The sequence below is a fragment of the Carcharodon carcharias genome, chromosome 4 (assembly GCF_017639515.1).
Source record: "Carcharodon carcharias isolate sCarCar2 chromosome 4, sCarCar2.pri, whole genome shotgun sequence".
Lineage (NCBI taxonomy): Eukaryota > Metazoa > Chordata > Chondrichthyes > Lamniformes > Lamnidae > Carcharodon > Carcharodon carcharias.
In genome coordinates, this window is record NC_054470.1 from 61,976,651 (window position 1) to 62,002,395 (window position 25,745).

Consider the following 25,745-nt stretch of genomic DNA (forward strand, 5'->3'; position numbering starts at 1 on the left):
CTCTCCTCATCCCACTGTTCCTCTGGTATGCACCCCATCAAGTTTAAGAGCTGCAGTCTTGAGGATATTCAGTGCACTTGGTCCATCATTCTGATACCTGGCTGAACCACATCAAGCTCTCTCAAGGTCTCAATCCACTGCATTAATAGCCACTACTCCAGGATCACAATGAAGAGCAAATATAACTCCTGTTTTATCCCCTGCCATTACTAACCATCAACTTGAACCTGTCTGCCACCACACCTCTACCAATTAGTGCAAAGAACTCACAGGCTTTCGTCACCAAGATCAAGGCCATCCATTTAGCTGCCTCTGCTGCTTCACTTTACCCACCAAAACAAACCTTGCCACAAGCTCCCCTTGACTTTATCCCAGACCTTTTAAATCTCACCGATTTCTCTTCCTTTTCCCCTGTGCTCTCTCCAACCTATCACATCCACATAACCAACCTCCTGCTTTCTCAATCCTATTCCATTTTGTAAACTGTTTTGCCTTTCAAAACCATTATCATCACATCCCTCAAAAATCTCATTAGCCCCTCTGTCCTTATAAATGTCTGGAGAATAACTGGGGTTTATGGAGCAAAGTTCTTAAATGTGTTGCCACCTCCCAGATCCATGACCATCTCTCCTACAGGTCTAAAACTCCTCCAATCACATTTCTGTCATCCAACATCAAAATTAGCCCAAAAAGGTCACAAATGATAAAACCATGCACTGTCCTTCAAGCTCAAAGCAGCCTTAACGTGGGTTAATCTCCAAGCCTCTTCCGATATCTCTCCTCTGCTGTATAGTTCAGTGGAATCTTCCTTGCTTGGTTGGCTTTACTTCTCTGACAGAGCACCTCCAGCAATGGTTTTACTGCCTGCCCTATCATTTCAGTGGTTCCCCCTCCCTAGCTACCATCTTGGGATAAACCATAATTTTGGTACAAGAGAGGAAAAAAAATCATGTCAATAACAGAAAGAGAGTAATATTGTCCAGAGGGAAAATTAAAATAGTTGTATCTTAAATAATGCTAATTCACCATGAAGAGAGAGGGCTAAAAACATCTTAATATAACAGAGTTACCTGCATCTCTCAATTTCGGATAAGTGGTAAGTGAGTAACAATTCTGTGGGACCTGCATCTCCATGTCATGGGTGTGTAGTATTGGAAGCTGTATCTCTGTTAGTCATGTAATTCATCAGTTTCAACTGAACTGTTGCCATATTTAGAAATAATTATTTGTAGATTCATTCAGATGCATTGGGATGGTGTTGGGAAACCTGAAGTTCAGCTCATCCATTAGTGGTTTTTAAATTCAGTCAGCTCATTCTTATTTTACTTTGGGGTTTGGTATCCAATGCACAGTAGTTGGCATGATGAGCACCCACATGACACAATTTCAACTCTAGTATTTAAGGGACTAATACGAAGATGGAGTTTGGAGGAGTTGTTGAAAACAAGAGCAGTCAAAGTGCAATAGATTCCAGACTGGAAAAGGCTGCAATGTGTGTCAAAAGCATCTTGCTCAACATAGTGCCAGGTTCATGAGAAGCCAAAGACTGATACTTCTGCTCCGAAATAATGGGAACAAACCTGCTGGCACTAAGGTGGCACAACTGGAGGGGGTCCAAGAGATCTGTAGCAGTGGCAGTGTTTTCCTCCTGGATTCAATGCAGGAACACTTTAATTGCCTAACCTTATCAATGACAATGAGTAAAGTTGCACTCCTCTACACCCTGCCGTATCAAACCTATTCCATCACATCACTCTTACATGTACACCTACCCTTTTCTATTCACTTCCTCAGGGTCCCATCTATCTTTTCACTGCTATCACTCACCCTTGTCCTTAGGCAATTCCATGCCTCTCCCAGATTGTCATCACCACCACCCCCACCCCCCAAATGCACTGATCAATTGGCTGAATACATACTCTACAAATCCATTCTCTTGTTTCAGGGCAAAGAGCACAGAACAGGGAAGAGGGAAAATACCAGAGGCAGCCTACAAAGATTTCCCAAATCTCAAATGCAGAGGCAGTGACATTGGTCATCAGCGGAACTTCGATGTCCCTAGCCATCAAGGATTGAGAGACTGGACATAAAAACAGAAAATGCTGGAAACATTCAGCACCAGTTCTGATGAAAGGTCATCGAACTGAAATGTTAACTCTTTCTCTCCCCACAGGTGGACCAGACCTGGCGAGCATTTCAAGCATTTGGTTTTTATTTCAGATTTCCAGCATCTACAGTGTTTGACATTTTGCATTGGGGGATGGTAACCTGGGGAAACAGTCAGCCCACTGATAAAAATTGTGTGGACCATATCTGTCCAGCCCCACCAATTAGTTATACCAACCTTAACCTGTACAGCAACTGAAAAGAACAATTATGATAGACATCGAACTATCCTGCAACTCTAGTCAATTTCAACTTTTTTCACTGCGAAGGCTAAGCAGAAGAGACTAATGCTGAAGGAGATTCTCCATAGTCTTGGGCTGTCTCACTGACAAGTCACCCCAGTAACCTCATTGTACTGGCAACTGGAGCCATGGTAGTTAGAACAGTGACATCTCATTGCGGCTTTTAATCTACCGGTAGTGGCAGCTGAGGAGTTAATTGATTCTCAAATTTTTAATTTACTGGTCTTCAAGATCAGTAGAAAACTATCAAATTACTTCACTTAAATGACTCTTGATTTCAAGGTTAGCGGTTGATCTTCAATTGTTGGGTTTCTGATGGGCATCAGCCGCCAAGTTTGAAGTGGGCATTCCCTTGTTGCTTTGTAGGCGCCCTTAAATTTGCTTGCAGGTCCAAAGACAGCAGGGAGCTTGGACTGCCATGTGATGACAGCATCATGACGGTTCCCCAGGAACCTCACACGCACCAATATAAATGTCGTTTTGTGGATGCACACCATCTGAACATTGATGGAGTGGAAGCCCTTGTGGGTGATCTCCTGCTGATCTGTGGAATGCCCGAATTGCCATTTGTGTGCAGTTGATGATGTCCTGCAGCAGTGGGAAGACAGCCACAGAAGCAAACCCAATCATCTACTCATTCTGACTGGTATCATTACCGCTGGTGGAGATCACATAATTGCCATCACTGGCAAACAAGCTATTAGCCACCTGTCTTATGCATTTTTTAAAAAAAAATTCATTCATGGGATGTGGGCGCTGCTGCCTAGGCCAGCATTTATTGCCCATCCCTAATTACCCTTGTTCATTGGCATTGAAGAGTCAGCCACATTGCTTGTGAGCCACTGAGAGATGATCCTGAATAGATGTGCAGCAGAGCCCTGGAAGGTTGTGAAGGCTAAAAGGCTAAGGGCATTAGTGACTTTGATGGTCACCAGTAGCCATGGCCACCAGGTTGTCTTCTAGAAGGCTGCAGATGTCTGCAACCACCTGATCTTCCTGAAATACCGTTTGGAGAAGTTAAGAAAACTTAGCATCTACCTGTACACCCTGTGTCACTGATAGTACCTCCTGCAAAATGCTGCTCTTTTCTTGATGCACAACTACAGGTTTCAAAAGCAGGCTGCTGCTGGTCGTATTACTCGGAGGCCAAGGTCCAGACCAATCCGGGGCGGCCAAGGTCCAGACCAATCCGGGGCGGCCAAGGTCCAGACCAATCCGGGGCGGCCAAGGTCCAGACCAATCCGGGGCGGCCAAGGTCCAGACCAATCCGGGGCGGCCAAGGTCCAGACCAATCCGGGGCGGCCAAGGTCCAGACCAATCCGGGGCGGCCAAGGTCCAGACCAATCCGGGGCGGCCAAGGTCCAGACCAATCCGGGGCGGCCAAGGTCCAGACCAATCCGGGGCGGCCAAGGTCCAGACCAATCCGGGGCGGCCAAGGTCCAGACCAATCCGGGGCGGCCAAGGTCCAGACCAATCCGGGGCGGCCAAGGTCCAGACCAATCCGGGGCGGCCAAGGTCCAGACCAATCCGGGGCGGCCAAGGTCCAGACCAATCCGGGGCGGCCAAGGTCCAGACCAATCCGGGGCGGCCAAGGTCCAGACCAATCCGGGGCGGCCAAGGTCCAACTCACCCTGCTGAGATTCAGAAAACCTCCAAAGTCCAGAAAGTAAACTCTCAACAAAGTGCTGTGAACGAGCTCTTTCCATCAAGTAGATAAAAAAAAGTAGCTCTAAGTACAGAATGTTTAATGCCAGATTTGCAGGTGCTCGATTCAGCCCTCCTCAAGCCACTATGTTCTCACCTTGCTTTTTCTAGCAAGTTTCAGGATGCCCAAGAAGCCTGTGGGATGTGCTGTTAAATTTGAATGAATTTAAATATCTTTCCATTGAGCAATTAGCCCATGTTAATAGCCAAATGACTATCTTGAGGGATGCCTGCAAGCAGTGGAGCCAGCTTCCTGACATGCTCAATTTTTTGCTAGTTTTAATCCCCCAACCCTCTTCTCCAGCATAAAATTCACAAGGCATCAGTTCCCAAGTTACCCATGGGGAAAGCCACATGGAATCTGCTATTGTTTTATGCATCATTCATGGTTGCTAAATTTGTAAGAATTTAATAGATATTTAAAATATACTATATATAAACCTCCCAATTTATATCTTATCTTTTACAACAAAAAAAAATCAGGTGGCCATGCCACATAGCATCACTGACTTTGTGAGGTAATGTCTGGCTACAGCGATTTGATTACTAACCAAAGAGATTTGAGATCTGTTCACTCACATTGTTCTGACATTATAGAATGCAGCATTCTTGAGGTCTATTTCTATCAGCCAGTCTGGTGGACAAATTACCATAACACACGGTGGTCCAAGCTAACAGGCAGATTTGCAGAGAGCTGCTTTAGGCCTCAACCCCACCCTGTCTTCTGTAGTGACCTAAGGGCCCAGCACATGAGTTCCTGCCACTCAAGGTTCACAGTGATGCCTGCATCTTCTATAGACATAGAAATACTTGGGACAATTATAATGGAAGGAGAATGGTAATTTGTATTATTTAGAGCAGACCTTCCATTAACATGGCCATAAAGCTGCAACTCTACATGCCCATAATAGTGCCAACCACAATCAATGCCAGCCAGACATGGAGAACAGCAAAGGGTCATATAATTTGGATGCAAGAACATAAGAAATAGGAGTAGTAGGTTACATGGCCCATCGAGCCTGCTCTGCCATTCAGTACGATCATGGCTGATCTTGAGCTTCAACTCTGTTTTCCCATCCACTCCCCATATCTCAATTCCCCGAGACACCAAAAATCTGTCTATCCCAGCCTTAAATGTACTCAACAAAGGAGCATCCACAACCCTCTGGGGTAGAAAATTCCAAAGATTCAGGATCCTTTGGGTGAAGAAATTTCTCAACTCAGGCCTAAATGATCGTCCTTTTATCCTGAAACCGTGCCCGTGTTTTAGATTCCTTGACCAATGGAAACAATCAAGCCCCATCAAAATTTTGTTTGTTTCAATGAGATCATCTCTCATTCTTCTAAACTCCAGAGAATACAAGCCCAATTTATTCAGCCTCTCATCAGGGACCAATTTACTGAACCTTCGCTGTGCCACCTCCAATGCAATTATATTTTTTCTTAAATGTAGAAACCAAAACTGCATACAGTACACCAGATATGTTCTCACCAAAACCCTGCACAACTGCAGCAAGATTTCTTTATTCTTGTACTCCAAACCCCTCGCAATAAAAGGCCATCATGCCATTTGCCTTCCTAATTGCTTGCTATACCTGCATGCTAACTGTGTTCCTTGTATCAGCACATCCAAGTCTCCTTGAACATCACCATTTAAAAATTTCTCACCTTTTAAAAAATATTCCGCTCATTCACTTTGATCGTAAGAATGAAAATCTTTACATTTCTCTCTCTTTCACCAGTGCTGCAAATGTATGATTTTGGGCATCACATGGAGAGACTGCATCTCCAATGAAGAATTACTACAAGGGACTGGTCAGAGGCACCTACAGGACATTGCGACAGAAAGACAACTGAGGTGGGCAGGACAAATATTTTGTCTCCCAGGTGTGCACCCTGCTATCGTGGGAGTAGAATGGACACCACTAGATGGAAGATGACGGGGCCAACAAAAGAAAATGCAATGAAGTACATTTAACGAGGCCCTTCAAGAATGGGACACCACCAAGGCTGGAGTGAAAGCAACTGCAATGGACTGGGGCCACAGGCAGAGTCTTGCTGCCCACTGTTCCTCTGGTCCCACAAGGGACAACCCCAGGTTCAGCTTAGAAATGTCAAGATCTGACAGAGGTTTAAATAAAAAGTGGATGCTGAGCCAAAGGAGAAATTAGGAGGTGCAACCAAAAGCTTGGCCAAAGAGGTAGGCTTTAAGAAGAATCTTGAAGGATAGGGAGGGGGCGAGGCAGAGAGGATTAAGGGGGGATTCTGAGGTACAGCTGGTCAATGGTGCTGCTGGCAATGTGTGATGAACGGAGGGGATTACACAAAAGTCAGAGGCAGAGAATGGGCAATTTGGGAGAGGAGTGAGTGATTGCGTATGAGTAAGTGTGACAGAGTGAGTGAGAGAGTGGTAGTAGAGCTGGAAAGGTGTTGGTTACAGAAATATATCCCATGGAACTGGACACAAGATTATAGAGGACTGAGTGCCAATGCTGGGCAGTGAGGATGGATGAGCAGGGCTTGGGCTGGGATAGGACATAAACAGCATACATTACGTATCTTCTAAATAACAGTAGAGTATTTCAATTTTTTTATAATTATTAGGTTCAGGGAATGAAAAATCACCTAGGGAAATTCATCAATCTGCACATTGTTAAATTACAAAAGCTTAACAGAAAAGGCAGATGTCAGATTAATGCATCATTATTAGTCTAGACAAAACAGGTGGCACAATCAGGCCTGCTAAAATAGGGTCCTACGTAAGCTCTACTACATTTGAAAGCAGTCCAACTGAGTTTCGTAAAATCTATGGTTAAGTCCTCAATAGATGGGTCCACATACTTTAGTAAGAAACCAGAAAATCAGGAAGTACTGGAAAAACTCAGCAGGGGCCTGGGCAGCATCTGTGGAGAGAGAATATTTCCGAGTCTGATGTGACTCTTCTTTGGAACTGGAAAGAGGTAGAATTGTGATGGGCTTAATGCTGTTAAAACTATATTTATTTTAAGCTTATATCTGTTTCTCCATAAGGTCCACATAGCAAGGGTGGAAGATTTATATATCCATGTAGGGAAAAATTACATTGAATACACACACAGTTCACCCCACTTTATTTTTTTAAAATTACCTTGCACTTTTGTCATTTCAGCCAATGTGCAGATTGAACTGTATATTGATACAAGTTCACTAATCAAACTGCTTCAGGAATATTCACAAAGAACACAAGTTATCTAACTGACAGCAGACTGATGTTCTTAACTACTGCAATACTGTACTGATGAAACAGGACATTTAATAATGGGCACACATTTTTGATGTAGGTTAGGCTTATTTCCAGCTGGGCAGTGCAGCAAGCTAAGGAGGTGCAGCCTACTGTTCCCGCACTTCACTTCAACTGATTTGGCTTTGGGTTTTATGTTGTTTGACAGTGCTCCAAAGATAGAATATGACACAAAGTAACGTTCAGCAACCTTGGAAATGTCCATTTAATGCCAACTTTAATAGTCTTTCGCCATAGATTTCAAAACACAAATGCATGAAGCAGCAAACTATTAAAGGATCATTTACAATTACAGAAAATGCCACTGAATGTTTGTGGACATACTACACCAACAAGTTTGGGAATGATTCCTGCCTCATTAAAATTCAGGCTTTGTTAAAAAAAAGTACAGGTTAAATCCTATACTTGCTTCCAATTTCAGCCTTTGGGGGAGATGGGTAAAGTTAAAAATGTTATGTTCACATGGGCAAGAGACCTAGAAAACTGTTCCATATTACGTGGTATAAGGTAGCTCTTCCATTCTTGCTTCTTCCCCAGAAGACACAGAGGAAGAAGCAAGAATGGAAGAGCTACACATCACTCCAGATTGTAGCCCATTGCTAAGACTTGGAATGGACCAGTTGAGCTAACGACAAAGTTCTCAGCAGGTCAGCTACTGGCCTAAAACAAGAAAGCAAATCATACTAGTTTAACATCCAAGAATATCATTGCTAATGGCTTTGCATGAATGGAGCAGAAGCACTGTACAGGCACTGTGTTGATCTAAACTAGGGTGGGCCAAGAAATCAAAACTCCTACCTGGCAAAAATTTCAGTGATTTAAGCATCTGCTTTTCCTGGGAGAAATCAACCATCAAATGAGTCATGTTGTCGCTGATCTTTGGTTTTAAAGATAGTCGAAATGCAGGAGCCATTGTTACTCTATGAAAGTAATGTGAAATCTGAAGTTAGGGTCCTCTTTTGAGTCTTCTTGTACTGATAATAAACAGGAGTGTAATGATATTTATAACAAGCCAATTTGATCTTCACCATTTTTTTAAAAATCCACTACATTTAACCTGAGCGTATAGGGAGTACATGACCTAGAACACAACATCAGTCTTGCTTCCCAAGTGGTTAAACTGTGTATGGTTGCCAGACATGATGGTCACAATAGCCTTGTCCAGTCTATAGACAGCACATAGTTACTTCAATGACCCAACCAAAATGCAGTGAAACAGTTAGGGACAGTTCCACAATCATAGTGCTCATAGGTGCTGATGGAAGTAAAACACAAGGTGGAGGGGACGGCTTGGGTGCAATTAATGACATATAAATTTTAATGTGTTTAAATAGGCGAGTTTGAGATCAGCTGAAGATCGTCAGTTAAAAAAAAATGGACAAGTCAATGAATTGGGGAATATCATGGGTAACTCAGAATAATGCCAGTTCGGTAGTGCTGTAAATAAGTTTTAAAACAATAAACTTGAGTGTTCATCGATCTTCAGTCTCAGCCTCTCTCAATTTTGAGATTTGGAAGCAAATTACTCTTGAATTTAAAATTCAAGAAACGTTCCAACTTCACTGCAATTTAGAATAAGTGCCAGAGCACGTATGGGTGTCTGTTAGCTGGATCTAGCATAAAGGCAGGCTTCTCTATTGGAGCCAGATCCCAGACTACGTCAGCTTTTGAGCTGGAATACTATGGAAGATGATTGGGGAAGGCACCCATAAGCATCTAACTGATGCTAACCCAAAGCCAATGAAATAAACCGCAGGCTGATGCAGTCAATCTTCTGACACACTAAATCCCGAGCGATTGCCACATTAACTATGGTGACAGAGCTTAGTGTACCGAGTTGGAGCCCCACCTAAAGTATCATGACCCTCAGGAACATTTTCACCTAGTAGCTTGCCCCAGCACCAAAAAAAAGTCATTCAAATACGACTCATTTCACCCCAGTATTGAGGCAAAGACTCTATGTGTCTACTCATCAAGAATCATTTCCAAACTAAGTAGCTTGCCTTTAGGAGCAGACTCCCTGAACAGAAAGCCAGTTTTATTCATTCAAGCAGATTAATTGGGAAATAAAAAGTACATTACATATGCCATTTTTTTCATTTCTGCCCTCCCCCCCCCTCCCAGGTAAACTCCATTGCTGTACCATTAGACATAAAACCATGGAAATTCTACTTTCCTTCTCTTATATTCTCTTAATCCTGACATTAAGTTATAACAGAAATTATACATGTACATTGTTTAACAATTGCCAGAGAAAATAAATAAGTATTTTTTTTTACCTATCCTTGATCTGCTTGGCAGCCTTGGAGTGAAAGAGGAAGAGGAAAAGAGGATGTTAGTCCCGCTCATGCAAGTTGACTGAAACGTCATGCTGAAGGTGTAAGAGGTGAAAGTACAAGAGAAATCTACAAATTTGTTCAAGAAAACCAAGACATTTTTTTAAATCAAAAGAATGTTGGACCTACTTTTAGTTACCAGCAACATTGTAAAGAGGTTACAGAATCATATCTTTGCTGCAGCAGTTAGTGGGTTAGTGCTGCAGCAGCCAAAATGATTGACTTTCACATACATGCTTAAGCACACCACATTATATTCAAGCAGCACAGCAACATTAGGGAAAGGGATTTTGGGCCAAGAATTCAAAAATAAAACAACAGAATTCAAAAGCTGATGTGCCCACCGGTGCAGAGATGTAGTCCTAGTAAGTTGATGAAATACAGTCCACTCCTCTCAATTAGAGATTATTTAATTCGAGTTACTGAATAGTTAAAACTTCTAGTGCAAAATGTGCCTAAATCAACAATAGTAGACTGCAAAGTATGTTACCGTGCACAACTTTTACAATACTGTGCCATTAGCCCACAATGGGGACTTAGAGCCCATAGACTAAAAAGTAGCCTCTTCTAGCAGTCATATGATCTCTAGTAGTCATATGATCAATGACTTACCAGTCTTTGCTTGCATACAGTTGCAGCTAGAGTTGCACAATCCAGTCCTTTTAATTCTCAAGGCCATTTTTAGAATGTTTCCATAATTTTTATAGCACAAATTCAAATTCAAGACAGCACCCAACTGAATTACATAGCAAATATTTACTACTACTGGCAAGTGTTAGAGGTGTATCTGAATTCCATGTCCGAGGATACAGTAGTCCTTTACCACACCTAGCCATCTCCAACATGCCATGTGTCAAGTAGCAGCACAATATGGCGCTCAACATCTTTTAGAAGATCTCACGGCAATAAATTCCAAAAAGTGGAGAAACTCAAATGTGCAGCTACCCAAAGTTAATTTCCATAATTTAGCAACACAAATTGTTACTCTCCCTGAGTAAGTATTTCAAGTTCCATTGCTTTGGCTGTACTGGTACTGAGGTTAACTGCGATTTCTACTGAATAACCATTAGAATTTCATGTCATGAGGTATGGGCAGGGTGTGCAGTGGAGGATGCAGTGTGGTCCCATGAACTACTGGATTCCTGATCTCAGTCACTGTGCTGTTGAAAAGACTCGAGGGGCAAGGAAGGCCTTTGTTCAGCTGCTCCTGGCACTGGCCAAGAACATCAGTGGAAGCAGGCTGCCCATCTCATCAACTTTAGTGGGAGACACACAGTTCACCAGGCAAAACAAGTGCAAACCTGTAGAAGAAACCAATATTATAAACATTATATTCCTCAAAACTACAACAGTGATTACACTTCAGAAGTAGATGCTCTTTGGGATAACACACCATCCTGAAAGAATCTATGTAAATAGAAGTTCATTCTTTATTAAAGGCAAAGCTGGGTTCAACTGGATTGCAAATCTAAAAGTATGTGGACTTTGTCTTTGGCAAGCATGCCAATCTCTGGATATCACTCCTTTTAATTCACTCTGATGATGTGATTCTATTTTTACCTGATAAGGCTTTTCCCCCCCCATTCTTAAGTAGGAAGTCTTTCTTGATCATTTCTAAACAGATTATATGAGCTCAAGTGCTCTCACATTTACTAAAGTTGGGCTCTCTAGTTTGCAGGTGTATAAATCACTGCACTTATCCTGTGTTGGAAAAAAAGGGAATTTCTTTTCAATCTTTTCAGGCTCATTCTTACCCAGGGGCGTCAAGGGTTAGAACACAATATGCTTTTGTTCATTTAAGTCCACCCATCAATGATCTTAAATTGGAGTCTGGGATAACACATGTCCCAGCTTAGGGATTCAAAAATAGAAAGATAAGTCAAGAAAACAAATAAAGGAACATGCATTCATAAGGGAGAGGTGGCAGCGGTAAGAGGAAAAGATAGGATCAGTGTGAGGGATAATGGCTGGGGTGGGGTGAAATAGGGAAGCTAAATGATTGAAGTGTAATCATTGTTATGTAGGGGAAAACATGGCAGACAAGTTTGCATACAGCAAGATCCCACTATAAACGGAATGATCAGAAGTTTTTTGGTGACTCCTTGCAGAATTGGGAGGGAGAAGATCTGTTTGGAAAAACTGCAAGAGGCTAGAGGGGAGGAAATTCCCATTATTCAGTGATTGAGGTATTCTTGTCCGGCTTATCTTGCGATACTCAAGATAACTTTGGAGCCATTCAGACGTGTATGATATATTTCTGATATTCTTTAACTATTACTACAAGATCGTTCGCGCCCAGACAAGACCTTGGTTTGGATACTCACTCAAAAGACGGAACCTCAGACATTGCAGCACTTCCTCACTACTGCATTAAAACGTCAACCTAGATTCCAAGGCCAGAGGTGCTACCACTGAGCCAAGGCATGACATAGGAAATTAAATACCACCGCATAATGAATATACATTGAAAATATTGTCAAAAACACCCTTCACTTTTCCAGATGAATGTAGCTCCAATAACATTATGAAGGTTAGCACAATCCACTTGATTGCCAGTCCATCCACTAACTAGCTTCATCAATGGGATGTCATGGCTGCAGTATGTACTGCAGAAACTCACCAACTCGCAATCCTGCAACCTTCCGCACCTAGAAATACAAGGGCAGCAGATGCATGGAAACATCACGTCCAAGTTCACCTTTGTGTTAAACACAATTCTGACTTGGGCATATATCACCATTATTTCATCATTACTGGGTTAAATTCCTGGATCTCTTTACTTAATTACTTCTGGGATCATCTTCACCACAAGGACTGCTGCAGTTCAAGGGGGCAGTGGCTCACTTCCACCTTCAAAGGAAGCTAGGGATGGGAAATAAATGCTGGTGTTGCCAGCAACATCCACATTATGGGAAAGATTTTTTTAAAAAATTAATTATAAAACAGGGAGTGAAACATCTTGTAAATGTAACTTTAAATATTTTGAAGCATGGGCAGTGCATACAGTGATCCACATTCATGACTAGTTAAACATTTCCTAGCTTGGCGTTATAGCTTTAGTTCATTAAATTGTTAGCAACTATTTAAATGTTAAAAGATCAGGGCCAAATTAATTTGTTTGTCTTATTTAGCATTCAAACAGCCATGAGAACTAGAGGGATTCCAATGTAACTTCCTATATCAGCCTCAACACCTATAAAAAGGAAGGGATGAACAGGGATATGGTTATCATCTCATAAGGAAATTACAGAGCATTTACTATAGGTGTGCTTTGCTCTTCAAACATAGTCCATTCTTCACAGGCAAAATCCACCAAGGACCCCTGCTCAATTTAGAATTGTGTTCCCGCAGTTGTCCAGTTATATTTTCTCAGTCAGTTGTAAACATCCTGAATGCTTCAGTGGAGGAGACAGCAGTGAGATTGTAAATACATCTGTGTTGGATCTTTCAGGCATTTATATCAGGCCAGACAACCAGAGATGGGCTAGACAGGAGTTCTTTTTGTAGACATATTTTGGTAAAAGATCCCACCTATTGCATGTGACCCATCATCTCCAATCCAAAAAGAAACACCTCAAAACCACTGAACAATGGCAATGTCCTCTCCTTCTCTTCCCCAAATAAAAAGATCTAATTTTCCCAAGTCTCATCCAGTTTTTTTTTCCTAATCAAAACATTTTGTTCCAATTATTCCACTTTTACACATTTTCTGTGCATTCAATGTCCAACTTCCACTCACTATAGATTCTAACAGCTATCTCAACATAGCACTTCTTCATATTTGAACTGACAGCTAATGGAAAGGAGCAAATGCAGGTTTTGGTTCCATAGTACATAGCATGTTTGCATGAGGGTATTTAAAACAAACTTGTCTGATTAGCACTCATGGCCCAAGTGTTTTTCGCCTTCACTGGAGACACAGCAATACTTGAGAAGGCAGAAATCCACCCTAGCAGGCAATTTTCAAATTCATTAGAAGCTGTAAAGCAGAATTAGTACAGAAACTTACCGAGATGTCTTAAATATAAAAAACACTAGGAATTAAGCCAGCAAAGCTAAGCTTTAGCTGGTAACAAAAAGTTTGCTGACATTCTAGAATTTAGTCAAAAGGTCAATCGCATCATTTCAGAGGTCAACTTGAAACATACAGGGGCATGCATACACTGTTCTTCTTATAGTCTCTATCTCTATATAGAATTATATAGTAGCTGTATTTTACATTTAAGTCCACATACTGCATAAAATGTTACCAGTATTTGAATGCACTAAAAATAAGCAAAATGAAACACACAACAATCTATAGGCATAGCCATCCTGAGATCTCCTTGGCTTCTTTTTGGTAGCCAACTCCTCTTTCTTCTAGGATTACTGGAACCTTTCATTATTCACTTCCTAAGGGAACATACTCCAGAGTTTCTCCTGCTAACCACTAGCAATTGCACAAGAGCAAGTTCTCCCCCACTCAGAGTTTGAGAAGAAACACAGCCTCAACTCTCCAATTTTCTGACAGTACACTTGAGATTACCCTGTGCTAGCAGCTGCAGGGAAGAATCCACATTCCACCTCTCCAGTGCAGTAAGCTGGGCCAGCACTGCATGGGACAGTTGTCACCATTTAAATGAACAAGGTGGAAATGTATCAGACATTCTTACCTAAATGGAAAGATATCATATGTACAATTAGAAAACACCACGATCTGATGTTCTTGCATGATTTTGTTATATTCCATTGGTCATTTCTACTAATCTTCATATGGTTCATCCTGTTTAAAAATGCTGCTCCCAAATTTCCAAAACTAACTTTTCTTCCATCAAAAAGGTTTGTTCAACATCTTCCGATCACTTCCATGCAAAGCCAAAGTCATACCTTAGTGAAAGCCTCAGGGTCATTTGTGCTCAGTGTCCGATTTGCATATTCCAGCAGTTCCTCCGAACCTTCCAAAGCATTGTTGCATATGGTCAACTGGTTCTGGTGAAATCAAAAGATTAGCAGAAGTCATCCATCCACGTTCATTGTAATTACATATGACTATACAGTTGTATTCTTTCTAACCCGAGAAGGCTTAAATCAAACAAAAGGACCCATTCAAATTCATTTATAGGAACTCAATTTCAATAGTACAAAAAACAAACCCTCAACAAGAAAAAAAAAGTATTTAAAGATGAAGTATTTAAATTGATAGTTCTAACTCTTCCTCATTTCAGTTATACAAAAGTAGTCACAGTGACCTATTCACTTAACAGAAAAACAAATTATCCTTCAGAACTTACTTCCACAGTAACCAAAGGAGGGTTTCTGCTTTGTGGCGGAAGGTTAATGCCTCAAATTACAAAAGCCCCATTATGTTCATATACTAAATGCAAGAAAAATCAGGTCACCAGAAACCAAGATTGAAGATGGTATTCAAGCAAGATTTAGATAATATGGCCTTAGTTCAAACAGTAAAGAGCTCAACACCACACAAAATCTCCATTTGCTTCCATTTCTCACCACAGGTATAGTCTTTATTCTTTGAAGAAAACTTAGCCATCACAAATAAAAACTTTTAATTATTCAAATGGGAAGCCCAAGAGAACCTGGTGGCAGGACTCTGAAGACCAACAAAGATGCCTGGAACACAGCTCCAAACTTGGCCAAGGGAAGATGGAATAAGGAAAGCCATGCATGGCATACAATGTCTTAAATTAGAAAAGCTATAATAATAAAACAGGCCATGAGGTTGGTGTTTACCTTCAGTGTTACCAGACTGTTTGACCAACAGCCAGTCGTGAACAAGCTACAATTTCCTTGTAACTATTGTCCTTGGCCCCACCACAAACTTCGTACCCTTGCTACTGATTCGACAACCCACCCCAGCCAGTGTTTTAATTTTAGCCAGACAGTACCCAAACTCAGTTTGACCCTGATCTTAGCTTCTGACCCCATATACACTCCATCATAGTGACCATGTAATTCTACCTCCATAACACTGTCTCTGTCTCAGTCCATCTGTTGATGAAACTTTTATCTATGCTTTTGTTGCCACCAAATTTAACAATTCAAATGTTTTCCTGATCGACCTCCCATTTCCCACTCTTCATAAACTTTAGCTCATAAAAATCTGTGGCCTGTATCCTATCCTGCACTATCCCAGTCACCCATTAGTTATCTCTTTGCTGAATGACATTAAATGATATCAAATATCCTAGACTTGAACATTAGTTTCCTATATCCTTGAAATATGGAGACAGAAACTTTCCTACAAATTACTGTAGGAAATTTCGGAATTCTGAAATTCTGTCCTTCAGAAATGGCGAGTCATATAAAGGTCACATTTACAAGAAAAGAGTTGACGTTTCGAGTCCTCATGACCCTTCGACAGAACTTGAGTTCGAGTCCAAGAAAGAGTTGAAATATAAGCTGGTTTAAGGTGTGTGTGTGTGGGGGGCGGAGAGATAGAGAGACAGAGAGGTGGAGGGGGGGGTGTGGTTGTAGGGACAAACAAGCAGTGATAGAAGCAGATCATCAAAAGATGTGAACGACAATAGTACAATAGAACACATAGGTGTTAAAGTTAAAGTTGGTGATGTTATCTAAACGAATGTGCTAATTAAGAATGGATGGTAGGGCACTCAAGGTATAGCTCTAGTGGGGTTTTTTTTAATAATGGAAATAGGAGGGAAAAGGAAAATCTTTATAATTTATTGGAAAAAAAAAGGAAGGGGGAAACAGAAAGGGGGTGGGGATGGGGGAGGGAGCTCACGACCTAAAGTTGTTGAATTCAATATTCAGTCCAGAAGGCTGTAAAGTCCCTAGTCGGAAGATGAGGTATTGTTCCTCCAGTTTGCGTTGGGCTTCACTGGAACAATGCAGCAAGCCAAGGACAGACATGTGGGCAAGAGAGCAGGGTGGAGTGTTAAAATGGCAAGCGACAGGGAGGTTTGGGTCATTCTTGTGGGCAGACCGCAGGTGTTCTGCGAAGCGGTCGCCCAGTTTACGTTTGGTCTCTCCAATGTAGAGGAGACCACATTGGGAGCAACGAATGCAGTAGACTAAGTTGGGGGAAATGCAAGTGAAATGCTGCTTCACTTGAAAGGAGCGTTTAGGTCCTTGGACGGTGAGGAGAGAGGAGGTGAAGGGGCAGGTGTTGCATCTTTTGCGTGGGCATGGGGTGGTGCCATAGGAGGGGGTTGAGGAGTAGGGGGTGATGGAGGAGTGGACCAGGGTGTCCCGGAGGGAGCGATCCCTACAGAATGCCGATAAGGGGGGGTGAAGGGAAGATGTGTTTGGTGGTGGCATCATGCTGGAGTTGGCGGAAATGGCGGAGGATGATCCTTTGAATGCGGAAGCTGGTGGGGTGATAAGTGAGGACAAGGGGGACCCTATCATGTTTCTGGGAGGGAGGAGAAGGCATGAGGGCGGATGCTCGGGAGATGGGCCGGACACGGTTGAGGGCCCTGTCAACGGCCGTGGGTGGAAAACCTCGGTTAAGGAAGAAGGAGGACATGTCAGAGGAACTGTTTTTGAATGTAGCATCATCGGAACAGATGCGACGGAGGCGAAGGAACTGAGAGAATGGGATGGAGTCCTTACAGGAAGCGGGGTGTGAGGAGCTGTAGTCGAGATAGCTGTGGGAGTCGGTGGGTTTGTAATGGATATTGGTGGACAGTCTATCACCAGAGATTGAGACAGAGAGGTCAAGGAAGGGAAGGGAAGTGTCAGAGATGGACCACGTGAAAATGCTGGAGGGGTGGAGATTGGAAGCAAAATTAATACATTTTTCCAAGTCCCGACGAGAGCATGAAGCGGCACCGAAGTGATCATCGATGTACCGGAGAAAGAGTTGTGGAAGGGGGCCGGAGTAGGACTGCAACAAGGAATGTTCCACATACCCCATAAAGAGACAGGCATAGCTGGGGCCCATGCGGGTACCCATAGCCACACCTTTTATTTGGAGGAAGTGAGAGGAGTTGAAGGAGAAATTGTTCAGCGTGAGAACAAGTTCAGCCAGACGGAGGAGAGTAGTGATGGATGGGGATTGTTCAGGCCTCTGTTCGAGGAAGAAGCTAAGGGCCTTCAGACCATCCTGGTGGGGAATGGAGGTGTAGAGGGATTGGACGTCCATGGTGAAGAGGAAGCGGTTGGGGCCAGGGAACTGGAAATTGTTGATGTGACGTAAGGTGTCAGAGGAATCACGGATGTAGGTGGGAAGGGACTGGACAAGGGGAGAGAGAAGGGAGTCAAGATAACGAGAAATGAGTTCTGTGGGGCAGGAGCAAGCTGAGACGATCGGTCTACCAGGGCAGTTCTGTTTGTGGATTTTGGGTAGGAGATAGAAGCGGGCCGTCCGAGGTTGGGCGACTGTCAGGTTGGAAGCTGTGGGAGGGAGATCCCCAGAGGAGATGAGGTCAGTGACAGTCCTGGAAACAATGGCTTGATGTTCAGTGGTGGGGTCATGGTCCAGGGAGAAGTAGGAGGAAGTGTCTGCGAGTTGACGCTCAGCCTCCGCGAGGTAGAGGTCAGTGCGCCAGACAACAACAGCACCACCCTTGTCAGCGGGTTTGATGACAATGTCAGGGTTGGACCTGAGAGAATGGAGTGCAGTAAGTTCAGAGAGAGACAGGTTAGAATGGGTGAGAGGAGCAGAGAAATTGAGACGACTAATGTCGCGCCGACAGTTCTCAATGAAAAGATCGAGAGAAGGTAAGAATCCAGAGGGAAGGGGTCCAGGTGGAGGGAGAATATTGGAGATGGGTAAAAGGATCCGTTGAACTGGGAGAGGACTCCTGCCCAAAGAAGTGAGCCTGGAGACGAAGACGGCGGAAGAAGAGTTCAGTATCATGCCGAACCCGAAATTCATTGAGGTGAGGGCGTAAGGGTATGAAACTAAGTCCTTTGCTGAGCACTGAACATTCAGCATCGGAGAGGGGAAGGTCAGGGGGTATAGTGAATACACGGCTGGGGTTGGGATTGGAAGAAAGGGTGGGGACGGAGGGACAGGCAGGGGTGGAGGGTCCTATATGGGTGTTGGTGTCGATGAGTTGTTGGAGCTTGCGTTCCTTAGCACTTGAGAGAAAGAGAAAAAGTTTCTTGTTGAGGCGTCGGATGAGCCGAAGGATAAAATGAAACTGGGGGCACGCGCAGCTTTGAAAACGGGTACGGCGGTGCTGCTGGAGGGAGAGGTCGAGTGTGTTCATATGGCGGAGCATGGCACTGAGTGTGGATTTCAGAATGTGACGGGAACAGCAGTCCGAGAAACGTTTTATGTCCCGGAGATACCTGTAATCCTGGGTGGGTTCGAAACATGAGGGGTGGAATTTCAGTTGAGATCCACAGAACTCATTTCTCGTTATCTTGACTCCCTTCTCTCTCCCCTTGTCCAGTCCCTTCCCACCTACATCCGTGATTCCTCTGACACCTTACGTCACATCAACAATTTCCAGTTCCCTGGCCCCAACCGCTTCCTCTTCACCATGGACGTCCAATCCCTCTACACCTCCATTCCCCACCAGGATGGTCTGAAGGCCCTTAGCTTCTTCCTTGAACAGAGGCCCGAACAATCCCCATCCACCACTACTCTCCTCCGTCTGGCTGAACTTGTTCTCACGCTGAACAATTTCTCCTTCAACTCCTCTCACTTCCTCCAAATAAAAGGTGTGGCTATGGGTACCCGCATGGGCCCCAGCTATGCCTGTCTCTTTATGGGGTATGTGGAACATTCCTTGTTGCAGTCCTACTCCGGCCCCCTTCCACAACTCTTTCTCTGGTACATCGATGATTACTTCGGTGCCGCTTCATGCTCTCGTCGGGACTTGGAAAAATTTATTAATTTTGCTTCCAATTTCCACCCCTCCATCATTTTCACGTGGTCCATCTCTGACACTTCCCTTCCCTTCCTTGACATCTCTGTCTCAATCTCTGGTGATAGACTGTCCACCAATATCCATTACAAACCCACCGACTCCCACAGCTATCTCGACTACAGCTCCTCACACCCCGCTTCCTGTAAGGACTCCATCCCATTCTCTCAGTTCCTTCGCCTCCGTCGCATCTGTTCCGATGACGCTACATTCAAAAACAGTTCCTCTGACATGTCCTCCTTCTTCCTTAACCGAGGTTTTCCACCCACGGTCGTTGACAGGGCCCTCAACCGTGTCCGGCCCATCTCCCGAGCATCTGCCCTCACGCCTTCTCCTCCCTCCCAGAAACATGATAGGGTCCCCCTTGTCCTCACTTATCACCCCACCAGCCTCCGCATTCAAAGGATCATCCTCCGCCATTTCCGCCAACTCCAGCATGATGCCACCACCAAACACATCTTCCCTTCACCCCCCTTATCGGCATTCCATAGGGATCGCTCCCTCCGGGACACCCTGGTCCACTCCTCCATCACCCCCTACTCCTCAACCCCCTCCTATGGCACCACCCCATGCCCACGCAAAAGATGCAACACCTGCACCTTCACTTCCTCTCTCCTCACCGTCCAAGGACCTAAACACTCCTTTCAAGTGAAGCAGCATTTCACTTGCATTTCCCCCAACTTAGTCTACTGCATTCGTTGCTCCCAATGTGGTCTCCTCTACATTGGAGAGACCAAACATAAACTGGGCGACCGCTTTGCAGAACACCTGCGGTCTGTCCGCAAGAATGACCCAAACCTCCCTGTCGCTTGCCATTTTAACACTCCACCCTGTTCTCTTGCTCACATGTCTGTCCTTGGTTTGCTGCATTGTTCCAGTGAAGCCCAACGCAAACTGGAGGAACAACACCTCATCTTCCGACTAGGGACTTTACAGCCTTCCGGACTGAATATTGAATTCAACAACTTTAGGTCGTGAGCTCCCTCCCCCACCCCACCCCCTTTCTGTTTCCCCCTTCCTTTTTTTTTCCAATAAATTATAAAGATTTTCCTTTTCCCACCTATTTCCATTATAAAAAAAAAACCCCACTAGAGCTATACCTTGAGTGCCCTACCATCCATTCTTAATTAGCACATTCGTTTAGATAATATCACCAACTTTAACTTTAATACCTGTGTGTTCTATTGTACTATTGTCGTTGACATCTTTTGATGATCTGCTTCTATCACTGCTTGTTTGTCCCTACAACCACACTCCCCCCCCCCCACCTCTCTGTCTATCTCTCCGCCCCCCACACACACACCTTAAACCAGCTTATATTTCAACTCTTTCTTGGACTCGAACTCAAGTTCTGTCGAAGGGTCATGAGGATTCGAAACGTCAACTCTTTTCTTCTCCGCCGATGCTACCAGACCTGCTGAGTTTTTCCAGGTAATTCTGTTTTTGTTTTGGATTTCCAGCATCCGCAGTTTTTTTGTTTTTATCTCACATTTACAATCCTTATAAAAGGTCGGCCTGGTTTATACTGTGAATATGAATGCTTGTCCAATGTCAGAGCTCAGCCTCCATTTCCCTCTCACAAAATGTTCTTCTCAATACTGAGGAAACAAGTTTTACTTGAAACTTCTCAAAATTCTTCATTGGAGTTGATGCTTCTGTGCTTAAAACAATTGTTAGCCAGCTTGTGTAATGATGTTAAACAATGACACAAACAATTGTTCCATAAAATACTTTGTTTGGGTTAAATTGTTAAAGTTAACCCTGTGTTATGAAAAGTTTTGTACTGCAGGCCTTCAGTTACCTAGAACTAGAAACAAAAAAAATGCTGCAGATACTCTGCAGATCAGGAGCACCTGTGCTGAGAGAAGCATCAATGCTTCAGGTCAATAAATTTTCATCAGTTCTGACCTGAAATGTTAACTCTGTTCCATCATTTTACTCTTACCAGACATGCCCAGTCTCCGTCTCATCATCTCACCTAAATGTGGAATCTTAGTAGCTGTTTCACACCTCTCCCTTTCAATTACTACATTGGATTCGATCATATTATGATCACTATTAGATATCAAATGGTGCATGAGCATTTAACTAAATATGGTTCATTGCTTATTACTTACTCTAATATGGCTTAGCTTTTTATTTGTTCTTGTATATAATGTTGCAAAAATCTAACATATGCTCATTTGCTTGGTCCAATCTATGAAAATTAAAATCCTCTCAAAACAAACACTTTGCCTTCAGCACACGATTGTCTAATCGCAGCATCTACGGAACCCATCGTTTCACAGCTGCTATCAGGGAGCCTATATACACAACTTGCAGTTACAAATACTTCTCCAATTTAGTTCTACCCTTAAAAATCTCTACTGCTTGCTTACCTCTCATTCCATCCTCCCTTCCCACTTTTATCCTTAAATCACTAAGGCTACTGCTCCCGCTCTACTATTTTCCCAGATCTTTCCTGTAGACCATATAACCTGCTATATTTACTTCCCAGTCCTAACCATCTTGCATTCATGCTTCAGTAATGGCTACCCTACCATGTCAGGCCCTTCAAATTGAATTTGCACCTACATTTCATTCAATAAAGAATGTTTATTTGGACCTTACACCCTAACCTACCCTTCAGTTCTAACGTTTTACTTGCAAATTTATTTCCCTCTCTCCTGACTTAATCACTTTACATATTTTAGCTTTCCCTTTACTAGTATTGCCCAAAGCACAATTTGACTGTTACTCTACTCTCTTCCCTTTTGTTTGTTTTAACTATTATTTATAACCAACTTTGCTACCAGAGCCCTTTCCCCCACCCCGCTTATTCAACATTCTTGTGGTGATCCTATTTATCCTTTCCGCTAGGACCCCCAAGCACAATCTAGCTCAGGTGGAGTCTGTCCCAATGGAACATTTCCTTCCTGTCCCAATACTGGTGCCAGTGCCCATAAAATGGATCCTGTCTTTCCCACATCATTCCATCAGCCACCCTCTCTGTAATCTGCTTATCCCGATGCCAATTTTCACATAGTTTGGGCAATAATCTTCAGGTTATAATTTAGCTCCTAGTTCCCAATACTCTCCAAACAGGACATTTTGCCTACTTCTGTACATTTTGTTGGTTCGAACATGGACTACAACAATGGAATCCTCCCATCCCTCTCCAGCTTTAAGGCCAGCTCAAGGTATCTATCCCTCACCCTGTCACCAGGCAGGCAATATACCATTGAAACTGTCGGTCCTGCTTACAAAGAATGTTATCTGTCCCCTAATTATTGAATCCCCTACAACTAGTACATTTGACATCCCCCCTTTTTCTGTCTTTTGCTGTTCCAAAGTGTCTAGATCTGCATCCTGGCTGCCTTTCCAACAGCCTATTCTTATCCTCACAAATAGCAAGTACATTGTACCGGTTGAATAGGATCAGTTTCTGAACTTACTTGGGTGCCACTTATACCATATACTATTGGTCACACCAATCCATTTCTGACCCTGCACCTCTATATAGAGAGAGGTGTGATTGAAGTCTGGAGCAAACCTCAGATATTGTTCCCACTCCCTTAAGTGACTGAGTCTCTCCAACTTGCAATTAAGCTCAATGACTATGAGCCAAAGAGATTTGAGACAGAGATATCCACTGCAGATGACTGTCCACTAACTTCTACAAATGGCAGTACAGATACAACCTACTCTAATTTCTTAAGGCAGATTATTTACATCTATATTTTAGCTTCTTTATCTACACAGTAACTTACATGCACTGAATCACTGGACAAAAACACTTACTGCCTCAAGCTTACACAAGCTATTACAAGTATTGAAGGCAAAAGCAACACTACTTTTTCCCTCTGCAGAGAATTCCCACTTGCACCAAAATGTCTAGCGTTTGCTCTTTTCTGTGCCGAACACTTTGACCTCTCAATCGCCAGGTTTCCAGCCTAGTATTGGAACCTTGCATAACATTCAAGCGATGCCTCGCAAGATTGTCAAAGTCATCGTGTTTGGCAACAAGCGTTATATGCAACAACTGAAAGTCAGTGAACATGAATGGACTGCTATATTTTGCACAGCCACTCACAGTCTGACAGATCTTGGCAAAAACATGCTGACTCAGCTATTGAAGTACATTGTTCGTTGTGATGTAGGCAGTGCATCACATGGGACATAGCCCAGACAGGGTACTGTCCCTGATGAGTGCAAAATTCCAAGTTGGTTCTTGGCCCTTTGCATGTAAAAAGCCATTTATTTTCTACCTGCTTTAAATGCATTCAATAATGAAGTCTAGGGGATGACTGGTTTTACTGACATGGCTCAAAGAACATAAGCTTTCTTTCTTTTGTGCACATATGCACAGTGGAGGTTTACCTTCAGTTAGCTCATTTGACTATTGGAAATCTAAGAAAATTAAATCTTGTGCAGTTACATTATTTGACACTGCCTATTTTACTCTGCTCCTGCAAGGAGGTTGAAGGTTTTGTCCCATACCCTTTTGCCAAGGAGCGATTTGACAGTGAAGAACCCTTAACTGGGGAATAAACTGGCATAAATGGTAGCAGGCCTGAGGCTTGATAGGATGAACAGCTGAGACTGCACATGCAATATGATTATCTGTAACATGATGGTATCCGTTTGCATGTTCAACATGTGTTTTTTTTCCGGAATTTGTCAAGGTAGACAATACTGCTGCAGCTTGTGGAATATGAAGAACAGCTACTTCAAACCCTCATTGAACCTAAGAGGAGGCCAAGACAATTATAATTAATTATTCATTGGTACCAAAGAAAAGTTGTCAAAGTTCCGAATCACTGACCAATTCTGGCTCATTTGAGTTGAGATCAAAGTTACAAGTTTGGGTAACGGAAGAAAAAAAATCAGTAGTTTGAAGTGAAAGATTTAGTTTGTACACAAACACATGCACAAAAAAACCTCATTCTTCCCATTAATCCCAACACCATGGTTAAAACAAGAAAAAACATAGTGAAAAGTTTGCCTTGACAGACTTATGTTACCTGGAGTTCTTGACTTTTGTATGCTTGTTCTTGCTTGATCTTATTCACCATACTAGCCTTCATCTCATCTAAGGTGGCCTGGAGAGAACTAAATTCTTGTTCCAGGTCAATCATCACCTTGGTGGTATTGACCTGCCAAGATAAAGTGACAAATCAATTCTTAGTTTGTTATACAGGTAAATAGAACCTTAAGCAAAACCTATGTTACAATCATATTTTTGGTATAAGAACTGGATAAAACAAAATCAAGAGGAGCTGAAGGAAAACAAACATTTTCAGTGCACTCCATTTGTCTGTATGCAATCAATTCATATTACATAACTATTTGGCTATAGAAGTTAAATTCACTAATGAACTGCAATTCTAAAAATACAAGTTGACTCAGTTTTAATTAGTTGTGTTTGGCAGACTTGGATGACTATGCTGCAGTGAAGGGAAATAAGTTTATAAGGTTGACCTAATTTAGATATTTGGTTGTAATTTACAATTAAAATTGTTTCTTTACAGATGTGGTCAACATGAGTTAAAAAGATAATTTTTTATTTAAAATTGAATACAATTAGTAATTAACCAAAAATAATTGCTGTAGCTCTGAAGAATAAGGAAAATGATTTGAGGATCACCATTTGAAGCCCCCCTAAAAATATTGTTAAAAGGATGCTGATCTTAATTCTATGAGCATTGATACAAATGCCTAAAGAAAGTTGAACAAGGCACACAATTGTTGACTCATCAGTAGGTTTTTGACTGTCCTTCAAGGGGAGACAATTTAATTCCATTACCAAAGTCAAGTAAACCATAACCGTTCAGAAACATTTTTAAAAAGATACTGCGTGCCCCTCAGGCTATCATCCCTCAAAGGAATGTATTTATGGAGCATAGTCAACATTCACTCCAACTTTAAAGGATACTTAACCGTGTGAGATCTTTTCATATTCATTCTACTTCAAGGAAAATTATACTGCAGAATTAACAAACAGTGCAATTATATCCTCAGTCAGAGAACTTTTAATTTACCATGCAAATTTTAGAATATGATCATATGGGGGGGGGGGGGCGGGGAGAGAGAGAGAGAGAGATCAGGTTATAAATTCTAAAATCAGTGATAGTGAAAAATTCAGAACTTTGGTCAAAACCTAAACTAAATCTTGCACTGCTGTTAAGTTAATCATTTG

The 25,745-nt window shown here is 42.6% G+C and overlaps 1 protein-coding gene across 2 annotated transcripts in view; it reads right to left on the reverse strand.

Moving 5' to 3' along the window:
* Positions 1-25,745, reverse strand: part of fsd1l (fibronectin type III and SPRY domain containing 1-like) — a 75,006-nt gene that overhangs the window by 40,782 nt on the left and 8,479 nt on the right. For both annotated transcript variants that reach the window (XM_041186307.1, XM_041186306.1), the window contains exons 3-6: positions 24,571-24,702; positions 14,595-14,696; positions 9,672-9,694; positions 8,191-8,312 (exon numbers count right to left, since the gene is read on the reverse strand). In XM_041186307.1, the coding sequence (XP_041042241.1) occupies positions 8,191-8,312; positions 9,672-9,694; positions 14,595-14,696; positions 24,571-24,702 (379 nt within the window). The remainder of the gene's footprint in view (positions 1-8,190; positions 8,313-9,671; positions 9,695-14,594; positions 14,697-24,570; positions 24,703-25,745) is intronic.